This window comes from Pleurodeles waltl, chromosome 9 (assembly GCF_031143425.1).
Source record: "Pleurodeles waltl isolate 20211129_DDA chromosome 9, aPleWal1.hap1.20221129, whole genome shotgun sequence".
Lineage (NCBI taxonomy): Eukaryota > Metazoa > Chordata > Amphibia > Caudata > Salamandridae > Pleurodeles > Pleurodeles waltl.
The window spans coordinates 388,096,076-388,118,767 of NC_090448.1; the positions used below are offsets into that span (position 1 = coordinate 388,096,076).

Genomic DNA, 22,692 nt, shown 5'->3' on the forward strand with positions numbered 1-22,692 from the left:
ACAAGAAAAAAAGCCTTTCCAGTAAGAGCAACCTTGAGTCTGAGCAAATAATACAGATGTATACACTTTTTTTCTGCCTTGGTTCTGGTACAAATGAAAACATGACACGTTTCTCTTACTGTTAAACAACCATTAATATGACGCATTGCAGTGAAGCTTGACAACAAAAGATAATTATTGCTTAATTAACACACTCTCCTGCTGTAATATTGTTTCAGCCTAAGGCATTGCCTAAAGACAATATGCAATTTTGGAACTGAAATATTTTCTGTTCTGACTGCACACCAATGAAGGCATACCACTTGTTTACTTTCCATGGGTATTTAAACATTGTCTAGCAAACCTGCCCAGCTTCTGTATGCGCATATAGAAACACAATTAAGTTTCAAGACATGCAGATCTTGTGATGTATTCTTCTGTCACCTATGGAGAAGGTGTTCACCATAAATAGCTCTAGCCTAACACCAGTGGGCAGTGACTTTTCAGAACATGAGCTAGTACCATTTCTGACAGCTACCAAAGGAAAGAGTCTAGGACAATGAAGCATATTATTTCGATTACTCAGCCGCAAAAGCAGTTGCATAATATCTTAAAATCGTGTAGAAAAAATATTTGCTCGTCCTTAAAATGTATTGGCAATGTGCACTGTATAATCATTCAGTGAACACTGAAAGGAATTGTCAGCTTGCAGTGTTAGCGACCTTTTTGCACCTAGATGTAAGACTCCAAACATCATTAAGACCATGGTTACAGGTTACCAGAAAAAAGCTTTAAATAAAAGTACAGCGACCAGTCACCAAAACAGAGCTAACACAATCACTAGTCAAAATAGCACATATGAAATGCAAATAAACACATATGTAGAGTAATTGTTGTCTTTTTCTGCTTGGCAATATGTGCGCATGCACACAGTTTCATTTGAAGACGTGTGCAGAGTGGACGATCAAAGATTGAGTTATACAGTGAGTGAGCCTTCAGAATTGGGATGAGCACTGCTGTTTTAAGGCACCCAAAACGGTTCTTTGTGTTTTGGGTTTTCAAACAACAATTTTCGCTCCTGAAAAACAGAACTGACTAAAAAAGACAATATTTAAAACAGCACACCAATACGTTGTGTAAAGTGCTGCTAAACCACACTTCTGTGCTATTATGGCCAACTTCTTTCTTCCAAAAATTACTGTTGCTCAATGGCAGAAAAAAATAATCATTCCGAATTTCCTCCATCTAGACAAAACGGACTGTTAAACGCCACTAGCTGTCCAAAGGTTTACAATATCGAATGTGCTTAGTTGCATAAACCTGACCTGTTTATGTGAGTTTGCATTTTAATAAATCACTTCTTTGACATGCACGTGCTTGCATACAGCAGGTACATACCAGTGATATTTATCTCTGGGACTCACGTTTGCCCCTTTTATTGCCTGTAACCTGTGCCTGCTCAAAAAAGTGAATTTTCTTAAGACAGAAGAGCAAGCGTGCTTTCAGGCTAGAAAGAGAGCAGCTGTGGAGGAGTAAACCGAGACGGTGCCAGTCGAATTACACATTCTAACAGAAATCCACTCCTGTCTGTCACACCTCGCTGCACGGTGCACTAAGCTGACCTGTTTGAATGAACTATGCAGTTCATACTCTCAAGCTTGATCAAGTCAGTATATAGCAGTGCCCTCAAAGCACAGAGAGAAGCTCCGCCCTGGAGCCCGCACAGAGTAACATCAAAACATACTCACGCTCTAAAGCTCAGCTTCTGCCTGCACCCTCAAGCCCCAAACTTTCACAATTCGTCACAGGGAGGGGTGGGGCCAGCAAAGGTTGTTGACCACTCCCCACCCTGTGACGAGTTGTGAAAGGGTGGGGTGGCTGAAACTGCAGTGCCTCATTAGCGTGAAGCCTGTGGCGCTGCAGGGCTTCAAGCCGAAGCGCCCAGGGCAAACGTCACAACTCTATCTTCAGTGGGTGGAGCTCAGCACACAAGGCTATGGCTTTGCCTTGCTGCTGACATCACATGCCTCAGGGCTGTGTGAACTCCAGCCATGCAAATACATTAACAAGGGAGATTGTTGTACATGTGCATCCGCACATAACAAAGTCCAAACAGTGTTTACAGGGAACTCTAGAGAGAGTGTTGTATCAGGTAGCGTGCGCATCTGTGTTTGTAGCTTTAGTTGTTTAGTCACATTAAAAAATATATATGAAGAAAGGAATTTTAACCTTGTTGGAAAAAATTAAAGGGGAGGGGGTGGAGCCCCGCCCGATGCCCAGGAAACCGCCCCTGCCCAGGGCATTGGTACACCAGGGGTCCCCTAGGGGCTATAGAATGTATTATGCCACCCATGGGAACCCATGCAAACTGTCTGCAGGCCTGCCATTAGCAGCCCGCATGGAAAGGTGCATGCCCCCTTTCACTACTGGTCACTAAGTCACCCGTATGGTAGGCCCTTTCCGCCCAAAGTGTAGGGTGCAGGTCCCTGTGTGTGAGGACACCCCTGCATGAGTAGAGGTGCCCCTACGAACTCCAGTTCCAATGCACTGGACTTTGTAAGTGTGGGGAAGACATTTTATCCGTGTACTGGCCACAGGTCACTCACTACCTGTGGTCCTGCTATAATGGTAACTCCAAACCTAGGCATGTTTGGTATCAAACATGTTGGAATCACACTCCAGTACTAATGCCAGTATTGGTGGCATGATTCCATGCACTCTGGGGGCTCCTTAGAGGACCCTGCAGTATTGCGCCTACCAGTCTTTGAGGGTTTGCGAGCAGCCCGTGCTGCTGCAGTCTCTCAGATGGGGTTCTGCCCTCCTGCTGCTTGGCCAGCTCAAGCAGAGGAAGGCAGAAAAACGAATTTCCCGTGGGAAAGGGGATGCAACACCTTTTCCCTTGGAAATAGGTGTTACTGAACTGAGGAAAAGTAGCCTCCCCGTGCCACCAGACTGCTGTGAAGGGCACCTTTGGTGCCCTGCTTGCGTAACCTGGTTTGCACCAGGCTGGCGCGAAACCACACAAAGGAAAGGGCAGTGACCATTCCCCTGTCAATCACTACTTCTGAGCTCCTCCAGGTGGTGGCCACTTGATTCTGCCATCTTGGAAACAAGATGCGCAGAGGCCCCTGGGAGCATCTTGTTGGTCAGGACAGGTAACTGATGTCAGTGACCCCCCCACACCTCTGATAGGTATTCACCCTGCCGAGTGACCAAGCCCCCTGTTAGGGCTACTTAGGGACTCCCTTGCGGGTCCCTAGACTCGGCATGCAAGACTCCAATAGGACTCCTCTGCATCAATCTTTTCTGTTCCTGGCCACCAGAACCGCTGCTGCACTTCACAGGAACCAAGCAAGCCTGCAACTCCCGAGATGATCTCGCCTTGCAACAGTGTTTCTCCAACTCCTTCCAACAATTGCACCATTTCCACAGTTGTCCATGGGGTCAGCAAGTCTTCAGCTGCACCAAAGAGGCAAGAATGAATCTCCCTTTGAGTGAAGGAGTCACTCCCCTTCATCCGCAGGCACCTAAGGCAACAATGTCCGGCTGCTGTCCACTGGAACTGCTTGGATCCTCCAACACTGGTGGTGGTTCTGAGTGGTCCTCCTGGTCCTCTCTGCCTTCTGTCCAACTTGGGAGATGGTGAGCCCTTGCTTCTCCTTGCAGGACAGAACCCTGTGCACCGCGGCTCTTGCAGCAACCAAGTCTTGTTGACTCCTGCTCCAAGGGATCTTCAGGCTCCAAGTAGCCCAGGCCTCCAGCACTTCATCCTTGCAAGGACAGTCCCCTCTCTGCCTCTCCAGCGATGTGAGACTCCTCTCCAGGTAGGTTGACTGGGCCTCACTGCACATGACTGTGCCTACTGCCAGTGGGTTGCCTGTGGGGGTTATAACTGCTTCTGCTGGCTCTCCCAATTGCTGAGGATCAGCCGGACTCTCTTGCAAGGGTCGAGTCTCCTGGACCTTGCTGGTCTTCTTCAGCTCTGCAAATCCTCTTCTGTCCAGACTTGCACATGCCAAGGCTTGTTGGTGGTCCTCCTGACCACTGACCTGACTGTGAGCCGTTGACCAGCGTAGGACTGCTTCTGCATGACTTCAGGGACTCCTCTGCAGCTCATGGGCTCCACAGCTGACCTCCATCTTCAACCATCGACCTGGATCTTCTTCCACAGTAGGGTAGGTAGTGGCTCTTGCCCCACCTGGACACCCCTGTGTTGACTGGACTCTGTCCCTTTCCTTTGTAGGTCCTCTTCTTCTGGAATCCACTGTTGGGTTCCACTGGACAGGTCCTGTTCTTTCAAAGGTCCTTTTCCAAGTCCCCTTGTTAGTCTATGGGAAGACCAGTTAACTTACCTCTGCTATACTCGTTTACGTACTCACCTCTTGGGGTCCCAAGTTCTCCCAGCTCCTTCCTTAACTACTCCGCATGCTTGGATGGGGGACCTAATTTCCCATTCCACTATTTTAGTATATGGTTTGGCCTTAGCCTATAGGGTCCTAGCTATTTTCTGCTATTTTTTGGAAATGTATGTTGTTTTTCTATGCTAATTCCTAATACTTAACATTTATATATAGTGTATACTTACCTCCAGTTGGGGGCTTCCTATATGTATTATAGTTCAGTGTTCCTGTAAAAAAGTACCGTTATTGTTGCAACACTGTGTGGTTTCTTTCATGTGAGATAAGTTACTGTGTGACTACTGTGGCATTGCATGTGCTTCCCACTCCTACCTACGTCTTGGCTGCTCACCACAGCTACCACTAAAGAGCCCTGGCTTCCTAGACACTGTTTCACTAACGGGTTGCCTGGATCTGGTATAAGGTGCAAACACCATAGGTGTCCACCACACACCAGGCCTGCTTCCTACAATCTGCATGAGCAGATATGCCCCTGTGATGTCTAGTTTGATGACTAGATATTACATGTGAACAGGGAAGCCATCTTAAGGTATGTACTGGACACTGGTCATTACGAGTTACCCAGATACATAATGGCTTCACTGAAACGTATGGTGTTTGATATCTAACACCTTGTCTTAATAAACCCATACTGATGCCAGTATTTGATTAATTATGACATGCACCCAGAGGGCACCTTAGAGGTGCCCCCTGAAACCTACTAATCTTCTAGTGTGCTGGCTGACTGGTATAGACCAGTCTGCTTCCACAGACAAGTTTGTAACCCCATGGAGGTGAAAGGACATGCTCACGGAGGCCAGAAACAATGCCAACTCTGGTGGAAGGTGTTATCACCTCCTCCAGCAGGATGGCTTTTAAAATTGCATATCTAGGCTGGAGGCTTCAAAGCTTCTGCTGCCCTTTAATATGCAAACCTGGCTTCCCCCAGACCTGGGGAATGCCCCCCAGCCTCCCAGTCCTGAGGCCCATGTGGCACTAGGACAGGCAGGAAGTTAGCAGTACAGTAGGCGTGTTGCACCTCCAAGTTATTTGCACCCCTAAGGTAGGCTGCTTGATGTGCTCAACGAAGAAAGGGTTCCACCATCTTGTTTTTGGTAGAATTAGGAACTCTGGGACAGGGCTATGCCCACTCCCCACAGTTAGTGGTCATATAGTGAGCATAGTGACCCCAGGGATTGGTAGCCCATTGGCTACTATCCTTCACTCCCCGTAATGCCCCTAAATTCAGAATTTAGGATGTCCCCTGACACCAGGAACTGATTCGCCTGACTACAAGAATAAGAGACAAAGAAGCACTGAAGGTGCAAGAACTGTGAACTTGCTGTGGACTTGGGCCGAAACCCTGCCTGCCTGCTTCTGTCCCGACAGTTGCAAAGACCCAACTCGTCCTGCAACTGTGCATCTGGCTAGAGCCTTAGGAGGACTGCCAGCACTTCGCCAGATAGTCCATTTTGCTGACCATCGGATTCACCATGGGAGCATCTTGCCAGGAAGAGGATACAGTGACCAGGAGGTCAGCCCCATTGACTCATTAAACTTTGAGCTGCTGAGCCTGCCCGGAACCTCCCTGCACCAATACCCGGAGTGGCATAGCCAGTTGCAAGTACCAAGGCTTGTTTGTGTTCAGCCGGAACACCACTGCCGCCAACACTTACCTGCGCAACTAGGGACTTTGAGAGAAGCCAGGTCCACGCCATAAGTAGTCTTGCTGTTTCTTTCCTCTCTTCTGCAGGTGCACCAAGAACCTTTGGAGCCTCAAACTCTCTGACCTGCCAGACAAAAAAGCTATGCACTGGAACCCCACACCCCCAGCCTTAGTCCAACTGTGTATTTATGGACCTGAGACCTTCAAAAGCTGGGGCCCTCTTTGCGTTCTGCCAGACTGATCCACAAGTCCCCATATTCAGCCTTTTTCCTACAGGTACTTTTCCCTATTGGCTTTCGTGTGCAACATCCAAGGCTTCCACTGCTGAAAGCACCTCTGCACCCAGTCACACCAGGGAGGTAAACCCTAAGTGCTGGTGCTTTCAAAGCCCTTGGCCCTTACTTACCTTAAGTCCAGAAGAACAGTCCTGTAAGTCGAGTGTAAGTGACCCTAAGCAGTGTAAGGTTCTCTCATGGGAATAACATAACTGCGTTTGAGGCTCATGCCTCAAATCTGACAGGTGTATTTTCTGTGTTTCTAAAAATTGCTAACATAAAGTACTTACCTGATCCTGAAGGTTTTTGGGTCTAAATTAACATAAAATCTGTTATTTTTCTAAATTGATGTTGGATTTCCTTATTTGAGTGTGGGTCTCATTTATTGTCTTTGTGAGTGCAACAAATAGACAACACTCCCCTTTGATAAGCCCAAGACGGCTCGATCACACTTCCACAAATAGAGCACCTTAGAATTGTTAATGCAAGCCCTGTGCATACATAGGGGATACCTGGACTCTGCGCAGTGCACCTCATTTTGGTACACTATATTGAGAACCAGCTTTCTACAGACCTCGCTCTGTGTAATTCAGTGTTACCAATGCCCCAGTATTGGTACATTCGGGGTATTGGGGGGGTGGAGGGGGGAATTGGTGGGAGTGTCAGAGTTGGGGTTAGTGATAGGACCTTTTTAGGTTCAACTTTCCTCTGTGGCATAGCAGCAAGGATAAAGGGTGTTTAGCAGTGCCTTTCTGTGTGATTGTCATACTTAACCCTTTTCACCCCCAGTACTAAGCCCTTTATTGGCAATTTGGGGTTGTTTGCACTTAGGCCTCCATAACTTAGGCCTCCGCTAACTCACATAAACTATCTATTCCAGATTTGTCATCCTGGGGATTCTAAAGGTGCCCAGAGTTTGTGGATTCCCCTGGAGGGGACTAAGAAAATAGGCAAAATATAGCAACATTTTTAGTTTTTTGAGAAAAATAGGGGAAAAGTGCTCCAGATAAGTGTCAGTTTTTCCCATAAAAATGGCATCCACAAACTGTTTGCTGTACTAAAGTCACCATCGTCCCAGTTTTCAGTAACATGCAGAGCTGAATCAAAAAGCCTAATTTTGAGAGTGAGCCTATTTTCCCTGTTTTTGTGCTCTCAACCTACTTCCAGTTTGTGGTGGAAAGCATTGTGAAACCTTTGGGTGAGCCAGAAAAGCTATAGATGTCTGAAAAGTAGACACAATTCAGAAAGGGGTCATATGCATAGATCCTTCAAGGTTTTCCCAAAGAAATAACTTGAAATAAAGAAATATAGAAAATGAGTAGGAAAAAAACAGGATTTGTGACAACATTTTCATCTGTAACTTTGTCACAATGGTTGATTGACAAAAGCAATATACCATTGTCTGGTAGACCTGTCTGGTTGTGGGGGATATATAGGGTTTGTGGATTCTCCAAGAACCTAAGATACCCAGAGAAAAGATCTGAGCTGCACCACACAAAGGCTTTTCATTGAGTACAGAGTATAGACCAATTCTTATAGCGAAATAGGCTGAGTGAAAAGTGGGTATTAAGGAAACCTATGTATTTCTGAAATGGGCACAAGATATAGAGTTCAGGAGAAGTGGTTATTTCTACATCTCTGAATTTGTGGGTGCCCGTACTATCATATGATTTGGAGGGTATTTTTCAAAATGCCATCTTTCTGGCTTACATTTGAAAGGCACAATTGCAGCGAATCCAATTGGTAATAATAAATGTTCTACTGGCCTATGCTCCTACAAGTTTCCCGAAAAAATGGTACCTCACTTGTGTGGGTAGGCCTAGTACCTGCAACAAGAAACTGCCTAAAACGCAACATGGATGCAGCACATTTTTCTACTGAAAACGGATCCTTTTTTTCCCCGATGTGGATAGATGTGGATTCGGGACCCTAGCTCAGCCGGCACTTAGGGAAACCTAGCCAACCTGAATATTATTAAAAAGTAGACACCTCAGGTTATCCGGGGTGGGATAACTTGTGTGGCGCTCACCACGTTTTTTTAACCCAGAACCACTGGCAAACCACCATCATTTTCCTCATTTCTGTGATGGAAAGTTCTAGAAGCTGCGGGGAGCCACAAACTTCCTTCAACCTGGCATTCCCCCAGTCTTCCGATTAAAAATGGTACCTCACTTGTATGAGTAGACCTAGTACCTGCGACAGGAAATGGCACAAAATGCAACATGGACGCATCACATTTTTCCACCAAAAACTGACCTACTTTTTCCATAGTGGTTAGCTCTAGTTTTTTTTTTTTTTTTACCCTAATTCAGGCTGCACCTAGGGAAAACTAGCCAGCTTGTACACTTTTGAAAGCCAGACACCTAGGGAAATCCCCGATGACATTGTTGTGTAGCCATTTTAGCTATAGCTCCATACACGTTATTTTAGCATACTAGACCTGTCGCTGTGCACTTTAACCTAGATATATTTTATTCAGCCTTGTTTTATTATTTTAAAATTAGCCACATTTGCGGTCTTGTTTTTTTTTTTTTTATCTAGCTGTTCTTCGCCTAGGTCAGCACTACGTTCTTAAACAAAACATTTCTTTCATGCTGTGCTTTTCGCAAGGTTGCAGCAAGATAGGTTGCCTGCAAAAGTGGTACGCTTTGTCTCCAATGTTCACTGAAACATACACACTCTTACGTGGGGATTATTTCTTGGAACATCAGATGTTTTGCTATAAAAACACTACTTTGACCCATATACGTTAACAGGAGATTCCAGCCAGATGACCACTGTATGCTGATTGCTTCCCTGCAGCTGCCTATGTAGACTACAGGTCTCTTGCTCAGGTATGAGAGCTGATGTCTACCCAGGAGGAACCTGAAAGGCAGAAATAGAGCTTAACATGCCGTGCTCTAACATAGCTTAGGTAGGAACTATCCCTACAAACCTTAGTGACCGTATGGTAGCATTATTCTTGTTTTTTACTCTCCTTGTCACAATTTGAATCTTATTGTGCTTCATCGTCCTAGTTATTGCAATACATGCTTTATTATCTAAGATGCAGTTACTTCAATTAAACCTTATTGAACTTTACTCTGTCTCTGATTGTCCTTGCATATGTGAGACTAATGTAACTGAGAGAAATGGATGAGATATGAGTGACCGTGATTCCCCTATGTAATGCGCTGGTTCCCCAATCATCCCTGCTCTTGGGTGGAGTTGAGGCACTGCTAGTTAGCCGGAACAAACCCGGATTAGGCCGACAGGTGTCACATGGTGCGCGATCAGACTCAGTCCCCTGCAGAACAGGTGATTCTGCCGCCCGAATACAGTAGTCTCATTAGGATCATGGGAACCTACGCAATAGCGTGACTTGGGTGGATCTCATTCGTTTTTGTTCATTTTTTTTTTTATATATATATATAACCCACAGTGCCCTGCAAACCTCAAACTTTGTATGAAATCCCACATTTTCATTACATTTCTGTAATGGAACCTTGTGGAAGCCACAAAATTCCTACACCCACCATTGCCCCACCTATACCGACAAAAGTGCTGCCCCAATTGGAGGATTTCCAGGGTATTGTGGGTAAAAAAAAATGGTGTAGGGTGCAAGTGAAGCACACCACCATGGGCTCGCCCAGATGTCTAGTTTTCAGAAGAAGTGTCTGGGTCTCGTAGGTTTTTCCAGATGGCAGCCTATCCAAGCCCAAAAAGTGCAGTTATGCACCATTGTAAGTAGGACAATATTGGGAGTTAGCCTAGCTCTCCTGGCCCATATGTAAAATCAAAATCCTAACGAGTTAAATGTTCTCTTGCTGGCCATTCGTATGAGGTGCTTTAGTCAGCAGGGGGAGCAGAAAGACCGTTGCCCTCTTCAGTTGGAGTGGGGCATAACCATGCCCATAGTGATGGGCAGCAGGTACCCCCTTTTTTTTTTTTTTTTTTTTTTTTTTTATTCCTTGGCATCTAGTTGGCTTTCTGGCCCCTGGGGGTGGATTGGTGGCAGAAAGACTGCTCTTTTGTGAGTGAGGGCATTGCCATGCCATTCTGGGCAGCCCCCACCGCTACATTAACAAAACAAATAGTCCCTGGTGTCTAGTGGGCTTTCTGCCCCAGGGCAGATTGGGTGTAATAACCCCAGTCTGCCGTTTGGGGGGGGGGGGGGGTGGTGTTGGGTGCAGAAGGACTGTGCCTACTTTTTGGGAAGGGGTGGAGGCATTATCATGGCCATTGTGGACTGCCCCCTCCCTTAAGCTAACAAAAAATAATAGTCCCATGTGTCTAGTGGGCTTTCTGCCTCCCTGGGAGGCAGATCAGCGTTATTAACACTTATCTGCCCCTTGAGTGGGTTAAGGGGGTGGGCGCGGAAAGAAGGTGCCCATTTTGTTAGGAGGGAGGTTGAGGTATTGTAATGCCCATTCTTGGAAGCACCAACCTCCTACATGAGCAAAAATAGTCCCTGGCGCTTAGTGCTCTTGCTGCCAAACTGGAGGCCAGGGGCGGGGAGCAGATCGGGGGCTATGGCCCCCATCTTCCCTGGGGGAGGGGCGTAAATACTGAATTTTTACCCAAAAAATAATGGGGGAGCAAAAGCCCTTGCCTAAGGAGCCACTCCCCCCACCCTGGTGTCTAGTGGTAGATCTCTGCTTGGGGATCGCCCTATTGCGGTGCTCCCCAAGCAGGGATCCATTAGGGAAGGGTACCATTAAAAGGGGGGAGAGTCTTTCCAGTGATACCTCTCCCGCCTGCCTCAGTGTGCTGTTACTGCCTCGTGAGCACCGAGGCAGTGAAAGTGAAACGAGCCACTGAGCTCATTTCACTTTTGTTCTCAGTAAAATAACGTCCGTGCGTGCCAATTGTCATTTCACTGAAAATAAAAAAACGGGCTCAGGTGGGAGGGTACCTATTCCCCAGCTCCTGGGGCTGTTTTTTTGCAGCAGGAAATCCCTCTAGTGCCTGCACCAGAGGGATTTCCTTTGTCATGTGTGGGGACAGCTGGGTGCTGTCCGACGCACACAAGCACTGCCGCATTGGATAGCTCCCAGCCGTCTGATGCAGGCAACTGGTTAAAAGTAACTGATCACTTCAAAGGGAGCAGAAGAAAAGCAGGTGCACAATGTCACAAGGGTCTAGCTACACAAGCTCATGCATTAGGGAACTAGTTTTCACTCGCTTTTAGCTGGGTATGGGCTAATGTGAAGGCAACCTGCTGGTGTAGGGTCTGTGATTTAATCATCTGGTTTCCTCTAAAGCTTGCCTGATGGGCTTGTGAAAAAAAAGACAAATCTTCATCTTGCAACTTTGCATAAAAGACACAGAGGAAGATATACATAAGAATTGCGCCATTGTTAGAACACAAATAGGAAGTGGGACTAAATTTTGATGATGAGCTAAGTCATGGGGCCTCTAAAGGGAGTCAAGATAGCAACAAAATTTGGCTATGCAAAGCACAGCTGCCATTGGTTGACTTGTCTTGGTCTGGATTGATACTGGACACTTAAATCGAAGAAAGAGAAGTAGTTTGAACAATCTTAGCAACATACTGGGGAATCGCATCATGGTCAAAGTTTGTTAATCTCTGGAGTGTATTTTTGACGCAGATGGAATAATGTAATCATGTTTTCGTAATCTACTTGTTTGAATGTATTGATTTTACTAGAGGTCAGTTGTGTGCTGTTCATAACCTACGTCATCTTTCTAGATTCCTGTGTACCAGCGTGGTGGCTCTATTGTCCCACAGAAGGAGCGAATTCGTAGAAGTTCGGAATGCACTCTCAGTGATCCCTTCACACTCTATGTAGCATTGAGCCCAGAGGTGAGTCTGGAAAGAGCCCTGGAACCTGTCTTTAATCATTTGCAGCCTTTGTTGTATTGAGTATGATGTGTTTTTGCATCACTTATGATTTACTGGTTCTCTTTTCTGGTGCAGGGATTGGCAGAGGGTGATCTTTATTTGGACGATGGGCATAGCTTCAACTTTGAGAAGAAGAATGAATTCCTTCATCGGCTCTTCACCTTCTCTGGTGGTGTCCTCACCTCGAGGTAGCTGTATTTTGGGAACAAGGAGATTGGGAGGGGACAGAATGTCAATCTGACTCAGATTTTTGATGCACGGACAACAATGTGGGGCTCTTGCTTTGAATGAAATACGAGACTGTGTGGGAATTGCAGAAACTTGCAGAAACAGTTTAAAATTGTGCTTACGATGTGTGCCTCATCTTAAGGTACTCTGTATTCCAGACATTTCTTTGAGTCCTTTTTTGTGAGTGTTAACACGTTCTTTGGGACAATTAAAGCAGTTGACTTTAATGCAGACATTACAACTTTAGAAGTGACTCTGCATTTGAGGCTAGAACAGGGGTACCACTATTGTTCCTCAGAGTATACTGTTCTTCACCTGTTATTACCCTCCGGTAAAATAGATACAGAAAAGTGGACATGAACATGATTACCACCCTTTCTAACACTCTCTATGAATATTCCTGTCAGTTTCTACACCTTAGCGTTAGACTTAAACACTGCTCCTCAAAAGTGAGGAGCTGAGAAGATCCATACTACTTCTACTTCTCTACCTTTAAGGGGAAGGCAAATTGTAAGAAATTGGGTTATTAAGAAATTGCTTTATTGATCAAGGGTGTATGAAAACCTTCTTGAAGTAACAGCCACAATCTTTGTCGTGGTGAGCTACAAAAGTCACTAAATCAACTTGTGCTTAACTTGGCACACAAGCGGTCAGGCCTAACTTAGAGGCAATGTGTATAGTATTTATACCACACCCAAACAGTAATAAATTGTAAACACAACACCAGAAAAATGTAATAAAATGAGACTAGAATGACAGAAATCCAATCAGTTGCACCGGAGATGTTGAATTTTAAAAATTTTGGGAGGTATAGCGCTTAACAGTATAAAGAGCCACCCAGTCACCTGGGTGTGCTAGACCAGAGCAAAGTCACAAGTTCATGCGGCCCGCAATGGATCGCTGGCAGGATTCAGATGCCACGTTAGTCCAGATGAAAAAGTTACCTTCTCAAAGTCCAGCTCAAAGAGTCGAGTTCACTGTGGAGGAAGCCATGAGGAGCAGGGAGAGTGTTGCGAATGGTCTTGGGTGTAGTGCTAAGATCTGGTCTGGTGTTGCAGACTGTCATTGCTAGAGCTTTGCAGTGGTGGTCACTTGGAGCAGTTGTCGCTGTAACATAAAGTGCAGATCTCTAGGTGGTCATTGCTGTAGCACATAGGGTCAGGTTCACTGGGACTTTGTGTTGCCATTCGTCCGGTTCTCAGAGTTTTGGGGCAGATGGGCCTGTTATAGTTACGAAGAGCCCAAAACCTCAGCATTTTGCCTTTTCTACTGGTTGGGGGGAGGAGGGGGTGAGTGAGAGGTATGCACTCTGTAAACCAGTGGTCCAGGTTCTGGGGAGGCACCTTTTGGGGATGAGGGACTCACTCTAACAGCCCACTTGCAGGAGGTTAGCTGGGCGGTGACTGGGAGCTTGTAGTCTTCCTGTAGCTCAGAACAGGAGGTCACTCAATAGACCCTTGGAGTGACTTGAGTTACCTTGGGATGAAAGAAACATGTTGTGTCTTTTCAGAGAGCAGGGTTGTCCTCTGGTAGCAGAAGGGCAGGCTTCCTGGGATCAGGGCAGCCCTCCGGGAAACAAGGCAGGCCTCCAGCAGCAGGGTAGTCCTCTGGGGAACAGGGCAGTCCTCCTGTAGTGTCACAGGTCCAGAAGTGAACTGAAGGGTGGCTATAGAAGTTCAATATTTATACCTGGTGCCATCTTTTAAGTGGGGAATCTTCTAGGCTTATCCTCACACCTGTTTCCACAAAATGCTTCCCTTCCTCTGCCAAGGGTTCATGAAGTCCGGGGTGACAAAAGGCTAGTATCAAGTTTGTGTGTGTTTATGGTGTGTGTGTGTGTGTGTGTGTGTGTGTGTGTGTGTGTGTTCTGTCTGCTGGAGGAACCCCTTGAAAGCGTAAGTAGGGCAGGGAACAGCTCAGCCCTCATTCATCCTGGCAATATGGTCCCTCCTGTTAACTCCTAATCCCCCTTTGTCTCACTGCCTGGGAGGAATAGACAAAGCTTAACAGCTAAACTGTTCAGTCATGTAACCCAGGGCACTGGCTGCAGGCACCAAATGGTTATGGCAGGAAAATGACAACTTTCTAAAACTGGCATTTCAGAATTGTGAATTAAAAGCCAACTTTACAACTAAAGTTGATTTTAAATATACATTCATTTGAGTCCGAACAGGACATTCCTTCCTGCTCCCAATCAAAAAGTAATAAGGTAACCCAATGTTATCCAAAGGGAGAGAGGGGCCTCAGTAGAGAAAAACAGATTTAGGAACTTTTAACTCAAAGGACATGTAAAAATTAAAACACATGTCCTGCTCTTTAAATACAATGCAACCTTCCCTATGGGCTTTTTAGGGCCTACACTAGGGGTGCCTTATGATTATAAAAAAAGAAAAAAGGCTTAGGCCTGGCAAACGGTTTGTTTTGGCAGTCTGAATTGGCAGTTTAAAACTGAATGCCAGGATGTATTGGCAGGCCTGAGACATGTTTCAAAGCGCTACTGTAGCGGAAGGCATAATAGGTGCTGCAGACCCACAAGTAGCATTTAATTTACAGGCCCTGGGTACAGGGAGTATAATATACTAGGGACATATAAGTAAATTAAATGTGCCCATTATGTGCAAGACAATTTTAACATGTTTTTGGGATAGAGCAGAAGCACTTCAGCAGTGTTAAAGTGCACAGAGTCTTAACACCAGCAAAAACAAATTTCAGAAAACAGGAGGGGTGAAACAAAAAAGTTTGGAGTGGGGGGGGGGGGGGGGAGACCACACCAAGGATTTCTGGTCTAACACAAACTCACTTGCACTGTCACATTTGTAGGAGTGGAAATCCATAAAGATGCAGAGTTGAAGTTCCACAATAGTGTCCAACATCTGCAGTCGAAAGTAATGCAGTATTACATAACCATGGATACCGCGAAAGAAGCATAGTTTCTGTGCTTGGTATAGAAATATAAACCTCTGTTGCAAGACCCTAGCTGTTTTTGATAATTCTCCAGATTTGGGAGATTACTTCAGCGGTTTATATCTGTCAGTCAACCCCTTCCTCAACGGGCCATCAAACGTAGAACAAGAGAATTGAATCGATTAGTTGGAAGATTAGTGGCACCAGCGACACCACCAAGAAAGTGTCTAGTAAGATGCAGGGAAGACCAGTCTCTAGCAGGCCAAGCAGAGGTTTGGCAATGATGGCATCAAAAGAGAAGTCTACAATCCCAGGTGATATTAAATGAGTGGCTGTATTTTTCCAGGTGGGTAGTTTATGCATCAGCTCACGGATACTACCATATCCAATAGATGATAATCCTGTACTAACTGAAAGGTCTACAGCTGGAGGAGCAAAACAGGTTATGGACCTTCCTTTCTCCTGCATTTCACTGCTTTTGTACCACAAATATAAGATGCATGGAATTTTCTGGCTTGATGTTGAAGCAGTAGGCCTTGTGGAATGCAGCTAGATTCATGGGCCTCACTAGGCCACTTCCGAAAAGCAGTTTCACCAGCAAATATCACTTGTCAAGCACAAAAGCAGAGGCACTCCTCCTTCCCAAGAACACACCCCAAAAGCAGAAGATTTACCTAGTTTTGCTGTCAGTAGCAAAGCCCCCTCAAAAACAGAATAATCCCCCTCATAAAACATGTGATACAGTTTCAGGTGACATGAAAAATGTGTGAGTGTAACCTAAATTGGCTATGCGCTGAGGTTTAAGCCCCACCTTGTGTGACTGGAAGAAGAAATCAAATATCTTTATCTGTAATAAGCAGCAGTGTCTGTTTCCATCCCCCAATGGCAGTCAGGTATGCTGAACATTCCAGTTGAACAGAAAGCAGTCCCATCTTCTCCAAATTTTAATTGCAGGTTTGAATTGCTCCCTGTCAGTAGACTAACTTGCCTAGTCCCAGACTAACAATAGCAGGAAAACAGAATTATTGTTTATTAACTGTGTCCAAAACGATACTCTATTGTATATCTCAAAACAATTAATTACCGTGTGAGTATTTTCATGCATTGCCTGTTAGCAAGAAGCTATCAAGGCACTTCCAAGGAGTCCTAGAGCACACTCCACGACTTGAGTGTATACGTTTGCGCTGATCCTGCTTTTAACCAAGGTACTGCAGAAAGTGTACAGCTGATTCTCATTACTCCAGACTAGATGAAAAAGATTTGAAACCCCAGTCTGTTGGCAGTCAGCATTTGTCCATCTCTTAACCTTCGACTGGATGCATATAGATTGAATGGTGCCAACTAGAGTACATTTCCCTTCCTGATGAGCGGTCATCTAGCCAGCCTGCCAGCAAGCCGATCTACGCTTGCCTCTGGAACAGACTTGTGCAGGGGTGTGTCAGAAGGCATCTGTGCGTTTTAAATCTCTCCTGTCCGATGTCTTGATATTTTCATTGTCCCTTGCAGAGCAAGATCTAGTGGTGTCTATGCTTAAAGGCTACCGAGCAACACTATCTGTGTTGATATTCTTTACTGGGTAACCATCCTTTTTAAATTTTTCTGAAACGTTTGCGTTACTCGTTCCCTACCATACATTGATTTGTGCTGCTGTTGGATTTGAACCTTGTTTTGCTTTAACATCTAACTCAAAAAATAATTATTTTGGTGTCTGTTATTTCTGTTTGCAGGGTCACAAAATTGCAGCCCTTTCTGTTCACTTTGCCTTCAGTTTTCTGACTGATTAAGTTGGTGATTCACACCTACCTAACCTTATTACCAAAAGTAGTTTGAGCCTTCCTTTTGGGCCAGTCTATCATTGTTTGAGTGTTCTTCCCTCCTTTGCAACCAACCAAAGAGGAGGAATAACTACATAAGCTGGACCCAGGCTTGCAGTACCGTTCCAAATTGACTGTACTTGATAAGACTGAGTGGACGATCAGTATTTAGGCACTTGTTTGCAGCCAACACCTCATTACAGTGGCCGCATGCACTATTTCATGTTGGGTTATCCTCTGTATCAACATATGTTGCGCCTTGGCATTAGAGCTCATTCCACCGGAGCCTTGGCTGATTACATGGCTTTTTCCGAGAATAGTCCCAGTTGCTAACATTTGTCAAGCAGCCACATTGTCATTCTTGGACACTTTTGGAATGCATTTCTTTCATTTCTAGGGCACACTGTTGTGGGTTCTTTACGAAAGCTGTTTTGTAGGATCTGTTTTTGGTTAACTGCCGCTACGCGGTCTCGCCTCCCATGGAGGGTGCAGCTTTGGGACTCATTCATTTGTGACAAATCTGCAGGAAGATTATCCATTGGACGATGGTTAATTACCTTTGCTAAACATAGTCCTTGTGGATAACTGTAGATTCCACACCACTCTTAATCGTCTCCGAAGAGCTAGTGCTGTGATTAATAAGATCCTAAGGTATGGAGATATGTGGTGAATTTAGTGCTGTAGTGGCTCTCTGTTACTGTTTGTATGCCTTGATGAAGTGTAGAGTAACGTTCAGGGATTGACATCCATGTGCTATTTGGAGTCTAATATACTCTGGAAATGTCAAATCTGGCAACAGAGTTGCTGCTGGTGCCACTTGCTGCCTCCTTTCATCCCTGGAACGTAATTGCTGGGAAATTCCTGCCAAGTCTGTATATCAACCAGGAATATTTTTACCAAAGCTAAGTACTTTTAACTTGCTTGCAGTCACAGCTGTCCATCTTGTGAATGTTCATTGAAGTCCTCAATGATCCCTTTTAACTTTGGTGGAATTAATCGCGTGGTAATTTGTGTTGCAGGCCAGTGGATCTGACGCCCGCCTTAATTCCATCTCCTAGTTTTCAGTCTTGGGTAAAGCCCAAGTGGAGAATCCTAAGAAAACGGGCCAAACTGTTAAAGGTGGTGCATTAAGCTCCCTTGACGTGCTCTACCAAAACATCAGATTTGCTGAGGGTTTTGGTGATGTGTACAGCACAGTAAAAAGGAGTGTAACTTGCCCTGAGATAGACAGGAAACGCATAGTAGAGGAAAAGATAGAAGCAACAAAAGTCGCATAATCCCTACATAACTAACCCCAGTGAGGCGCATGCTCTTCACATACATCCTCAAGCCCTCCACTAGTAGATTCTCAGCTGGCCAGGTCTTCCCAGCCAGCCGAAGCATTAGGATGTCTTTGCACACACTGTAAGAGGAAATATTTTAAACCCTTCAGCTTGTTAAGGTCCTTTATCGGATAGACATCTGGCCGCAGATTCCTTACCTCTGAATTTCCCAGGCATCAGACTGGATCGTGAAGATTTTTTGTAAGCAGTAGCCCTGCGTGCTGGGAGATGACTTCGTTTTGTTCTGCGCAGTGTCGTTGGCATCTTTGTCTCTGAAAGTGATGTCGCAGTCACCTAAATGAGCGCCACCTTGACACGCGGACATATATTCTTTTTTTTTTTTTTTTCACGACCGGTAGCACCGATCCAGAGAAGAGCTAACCCCCTTTTTTTTTTACAGCCTTTTTTTTTCTTTTGAAAGTTTAGTCAAGTGTTTTTCAAGTGTGTCCAGGAATGTCTTGAAGGAAGACAGGATTTAAACCATGTGGTGCCTGCCACCACGCCATGTCAGTTACAGACCCCCATCTATTTGTGATATCTCTAGCATGCCCACAACTCCAAGCTGTGCTTGGACTGCTGGGCTGTGGCCTCAAAGACTTTGAGGGAGTGGTCCCTTAGGCTGCTTGTGGCCTGGCAGCTGACGCCTTTGAGGTTTTGCTCCCAATTGAGGTGGAAGATCCTGGGACAGCTCCAGGAGACCCAAGTCCTCTTTGTCCCACTAAGTCATCAGGACACTCTGGGAAGAGGCACAAGAAGTCGAAGTGTGCTTTGACTTCTCCTCGTCTGTCGGCTGGAACAACGAATAAGCAACATCGGCTTAGGAGGCACTATTCTGCAGAGCTGTCATCAGGATCAACTCTGCTCTTCCCCACTTTTCTGGGAGCCACACCAACCCATGCTCAGATTAGGGAATTCTTCGAGACCATGCGCAGTGTATTGGAGTGCGCAGTGTATTGGAGTGGGCTGTCCCCTCTGGATCACCTTTGGGCCCCGTGGGGTCAGAGAATGCCCAGTCAGGTGGCTGCGGCCTTAGCTCCTATAGGGTGTCATGGATCTGATCACTGTTCGCTTACTGCTGCAGGTCGTGCCAACGTGATGTTCACTGATGCTTCCGGTGATGCCAGCCCCATTCTGATCCACAGCGAGCCTGAGTCAGAACGATGGCGCTCAACGCTGACTCCAATGCCGACACAGCCCATTGGTCCTAGGTTGTTGCCTGAGTAATTTGAGCATCCAGGCAAGGAGGAAGAATGAGAGAGGTTACTGGACCCTTTAGAATACCAGTTGGACACTCTGGGATGTATGGACTGGTATAAGAAACTGGGAGATACCAGTGGACTGGACACATCTCCTGATACTGGTTTGCTTTCTCCCCCTACCATGGCTACAGCGGAGGGAACATCCTAAACAATGGTGGTGAAGAGGGCAGTCGAGGTCCTTGACCTCAAACTACCCTCTATGGCGGTCAAGACTAACCTCTTGTCAGAAGTGCTTCAGTCTGGAGCTTTCTTATCCGAACCCCTGCTCCCCTTCAGGAAAGCACTCACTGATTTCATGCTGGGAACCTAGTCCAAACCCAGCACTGGGGCTCCTGTGAGCAGGATATTTTCCCCTGCCATTGGTCAGCCCTAGGTGGCCCAAGCTTCCTCACCCAAAACTCCACCCATGAGAGCTTGATAGTCCAAGGTTCAACTTCCCATGGCTCGTTCCCTGCCATTCCCACAGAGAGGGAATCCAAGAGGTTGGATGTAGGAAAGTGCCCCTTTTGGCATGGTTACCACCTCACTTTTTGCCCGATATCGATGCTGACTTGATTGAGAGTGTGCTGGGATCCTGCTAACCAGGCCCCAGCATCAGTGTTCTTTTCCCACAGTTGACACACCCCTGGCACACTGTTAAGTCCCTTGTGAACGATACCTATGGTACCAAGGGCTCTGTGGCAAGGGAAGGTCCATAAGGGCTGTGACATGTATTCTACCACCCTGGGAGACCCCTCACCAAGCACATGCATGCTGTCATTTCAGCTTGTGTGTGTTGGTGGGGAGAAAAAGACAGTCGACATGGCACCCCTCTCAGAGTGCCATGCCCACAAACCACTGCCTGTGGCATAGGTAAGTCACCCCTCTAGGAGGCCTTACAGCCCTAATGCAGGGTGCAGTATACCATAGGTGAGGGCATATCTGCATGAGCAATATGCTCCTACAGTGTTTAAGTCCACTCTTATCTCATTGTAAGTGCAGTGTGTACATATAAAGTACATGGGCTGGGAGTTTGTCATTACGGACTCCACAGCTCCATGATGGCTTCACTGAAGTCTGGGAAGTTTGGTATTGAACTTCTCATCACAATACACTTACACTGATGCCAGTGTTGGACGTATTGGAAAATGCACCCAGAGGGCATCTTAGAGATGCCCCCTGTATTTTAGGCAAGCTTCTAGTGTAGGACTGATCAGTCTGTGCCAGCCTGCACTCCCAGATGAGTTTCTGACCAGATGGGGTGAGAGCCTTTGTGCTCTCTCTGTGGCCAGAAATAAAGCCTGCACTGGGTGGAGGTGCTTCACACCTCCCCTGCAAGAACTGTAAAACCTGGCGGTGAACCTCAAAAGCTCAGGTCTTCTGTTGCAGTTCCCCATGGCACTCCAGCTAATGGAGATGCCGACCCCCAGACAAAAGTTTGGCAGCAACTACGGCGGTAAAATTAGGGAAAACAAGGTGGAATTACCACTTCAGTTGGGACCACCCCTAAGGTGTCCAGAGCTGAAGTGACCCCTCCTTGCAAAATCCTCCATCTTGGTTTGAAGGACAGGGACCAATAGGGTTTGGTGACCCTCTCCCCAAACTGAGTGGACACCAGAAGAGTGTAGTCGCGCTCAGGGACAGAATCCCTTGGCTACTGCCCTCTGACCCCTGTAATGCCCCTAAATCCGGGATTTATAGGCTCCCCTGAACCTAGCTCATCAGATTCCTGGTGACCTCCAGAAGAAAGGAGGACTGCTAACCTGACCACCAGCAGAGAAGTCTGAAGACACCAACTAACTTGGCCCCAGCCCTGTCTCCAGCTTCTAAAGCCCAGCTACAAAAAAGGCGACGCATCCTGCAGGGACCCGCACCTCTTAAAAGCCTCAAGAGGACTGCCTGCCCCCCAGAGGACCAAGATCTCCCGTAAACAGCACCCGTGTCCAAAAAGAAACTCCAACAAAGGTCTCGGACCCCGGATCCGCGAGTCATGCCCATTCTGCACCCGACACTCATGGCCCGTGTCCAGGTGGCCCAACTGACTAGAGCTGCTCCCCAGGTGATTCTGACCTAGTGTCCACCATGGTTTGACCCCTCCTGTCCAACACGACGATGCCTGCAGCCTAAATCCGAAGGACCCCCTGACCACGAGAGAACCATATGAAGACTCACAACGCCAAAAGGTACCTCTGCACCCGCAACCCCCTGGCCTTGGGGAATCCATCCTTCAGTGCAGCAACATCCAGAAGACAGCCCCCCCTCCTTGTCCAACCTTTGATTTTCCGGAACCGACCCCCTAGACTTAGTCTGCAGCGTCTTTGTGACCCCCAGGTCCCCCTATTGGAAAGCATTGGGAGCCAGAAGCTGTTTGCACCCTGTACCTGGCCGCCGCTGAGGGTCTGTCTTTAGTGCTGACCTGTGGCCCCCCTGGTGCTCCTCTAAACCCCCCCAGGTCTGTTCTCTGAAGATGCTGGTACGTACCTGCAAGCAGGCCTTATTTAGAGTGCCCCCTTTCTCCATAGGAGCCTATGTTAAATCACCATCAACTTTGACCTCTGCATCTGGCTGGTCCAGTGTTGCTGGTGGTGGGTGTTTGGGGTTAACTTGAGCCCCAAACTGTGGACATCCTAACTGTCGGAGACTGGAACTGTAAGTCTTGTACTTATCCCAAAACTGTGCTAACTTTTCTTCCACCCTAGAACTGTTAAAACAGCTTATTGCTATTTAATCGAAAACTGTACAACTTGCCAAATTGAAACAAAGTGGTGTTGATACATATGTTTGATACTTACAAATGTACTTACCTGCTAACTGAATCTTGTGGTTATAGAAATAAAGAAACAAAATATATTTTTGCTATATAAAAACCATTGGCCTGGACTTATTCATCAAGTGTGTGTTTCCTTTATTGCCTGAGTGTGTGTACCAGAAATGCTTTGCACTTCCCTCTGATGAGCCTAACTGCTCGACCACACTACCACAAAAGAGAGCATCAGTATTATCTGCTTTAGCCTCTGTTAAGCC

At 46.3% G+C, this 22,692-nt stretch overlaps 1 protein-coding gene across 2 annotated transcripts in view; it reads left to right on the forward strand.

Moving 5' to 3' along the window:
- Window positions 1-22,692, forward strand: part of GANAB (glucosidase II alpha subunit) — a 216,565-nt gene that overhangs the window by 156,981 nt on the left and 36,892 nt on the right. For both annotated transcript variants that reach the window (XM_069207037.1, XM_069207038.1), the window contains 2 exons: window positions 12,010-12,123; window positions 12,238-12,350. In XM_069207037.1, coding sequence (XP_069063138.1) covers window positions 12,010-12,123; window positions 12,238-12,350 — 227 coding nt within the window. The remainder of the gene's footprint in view (window positions 1-12,009; window positions 12,124-12,237; window positions 12,351-22,692) is intronic.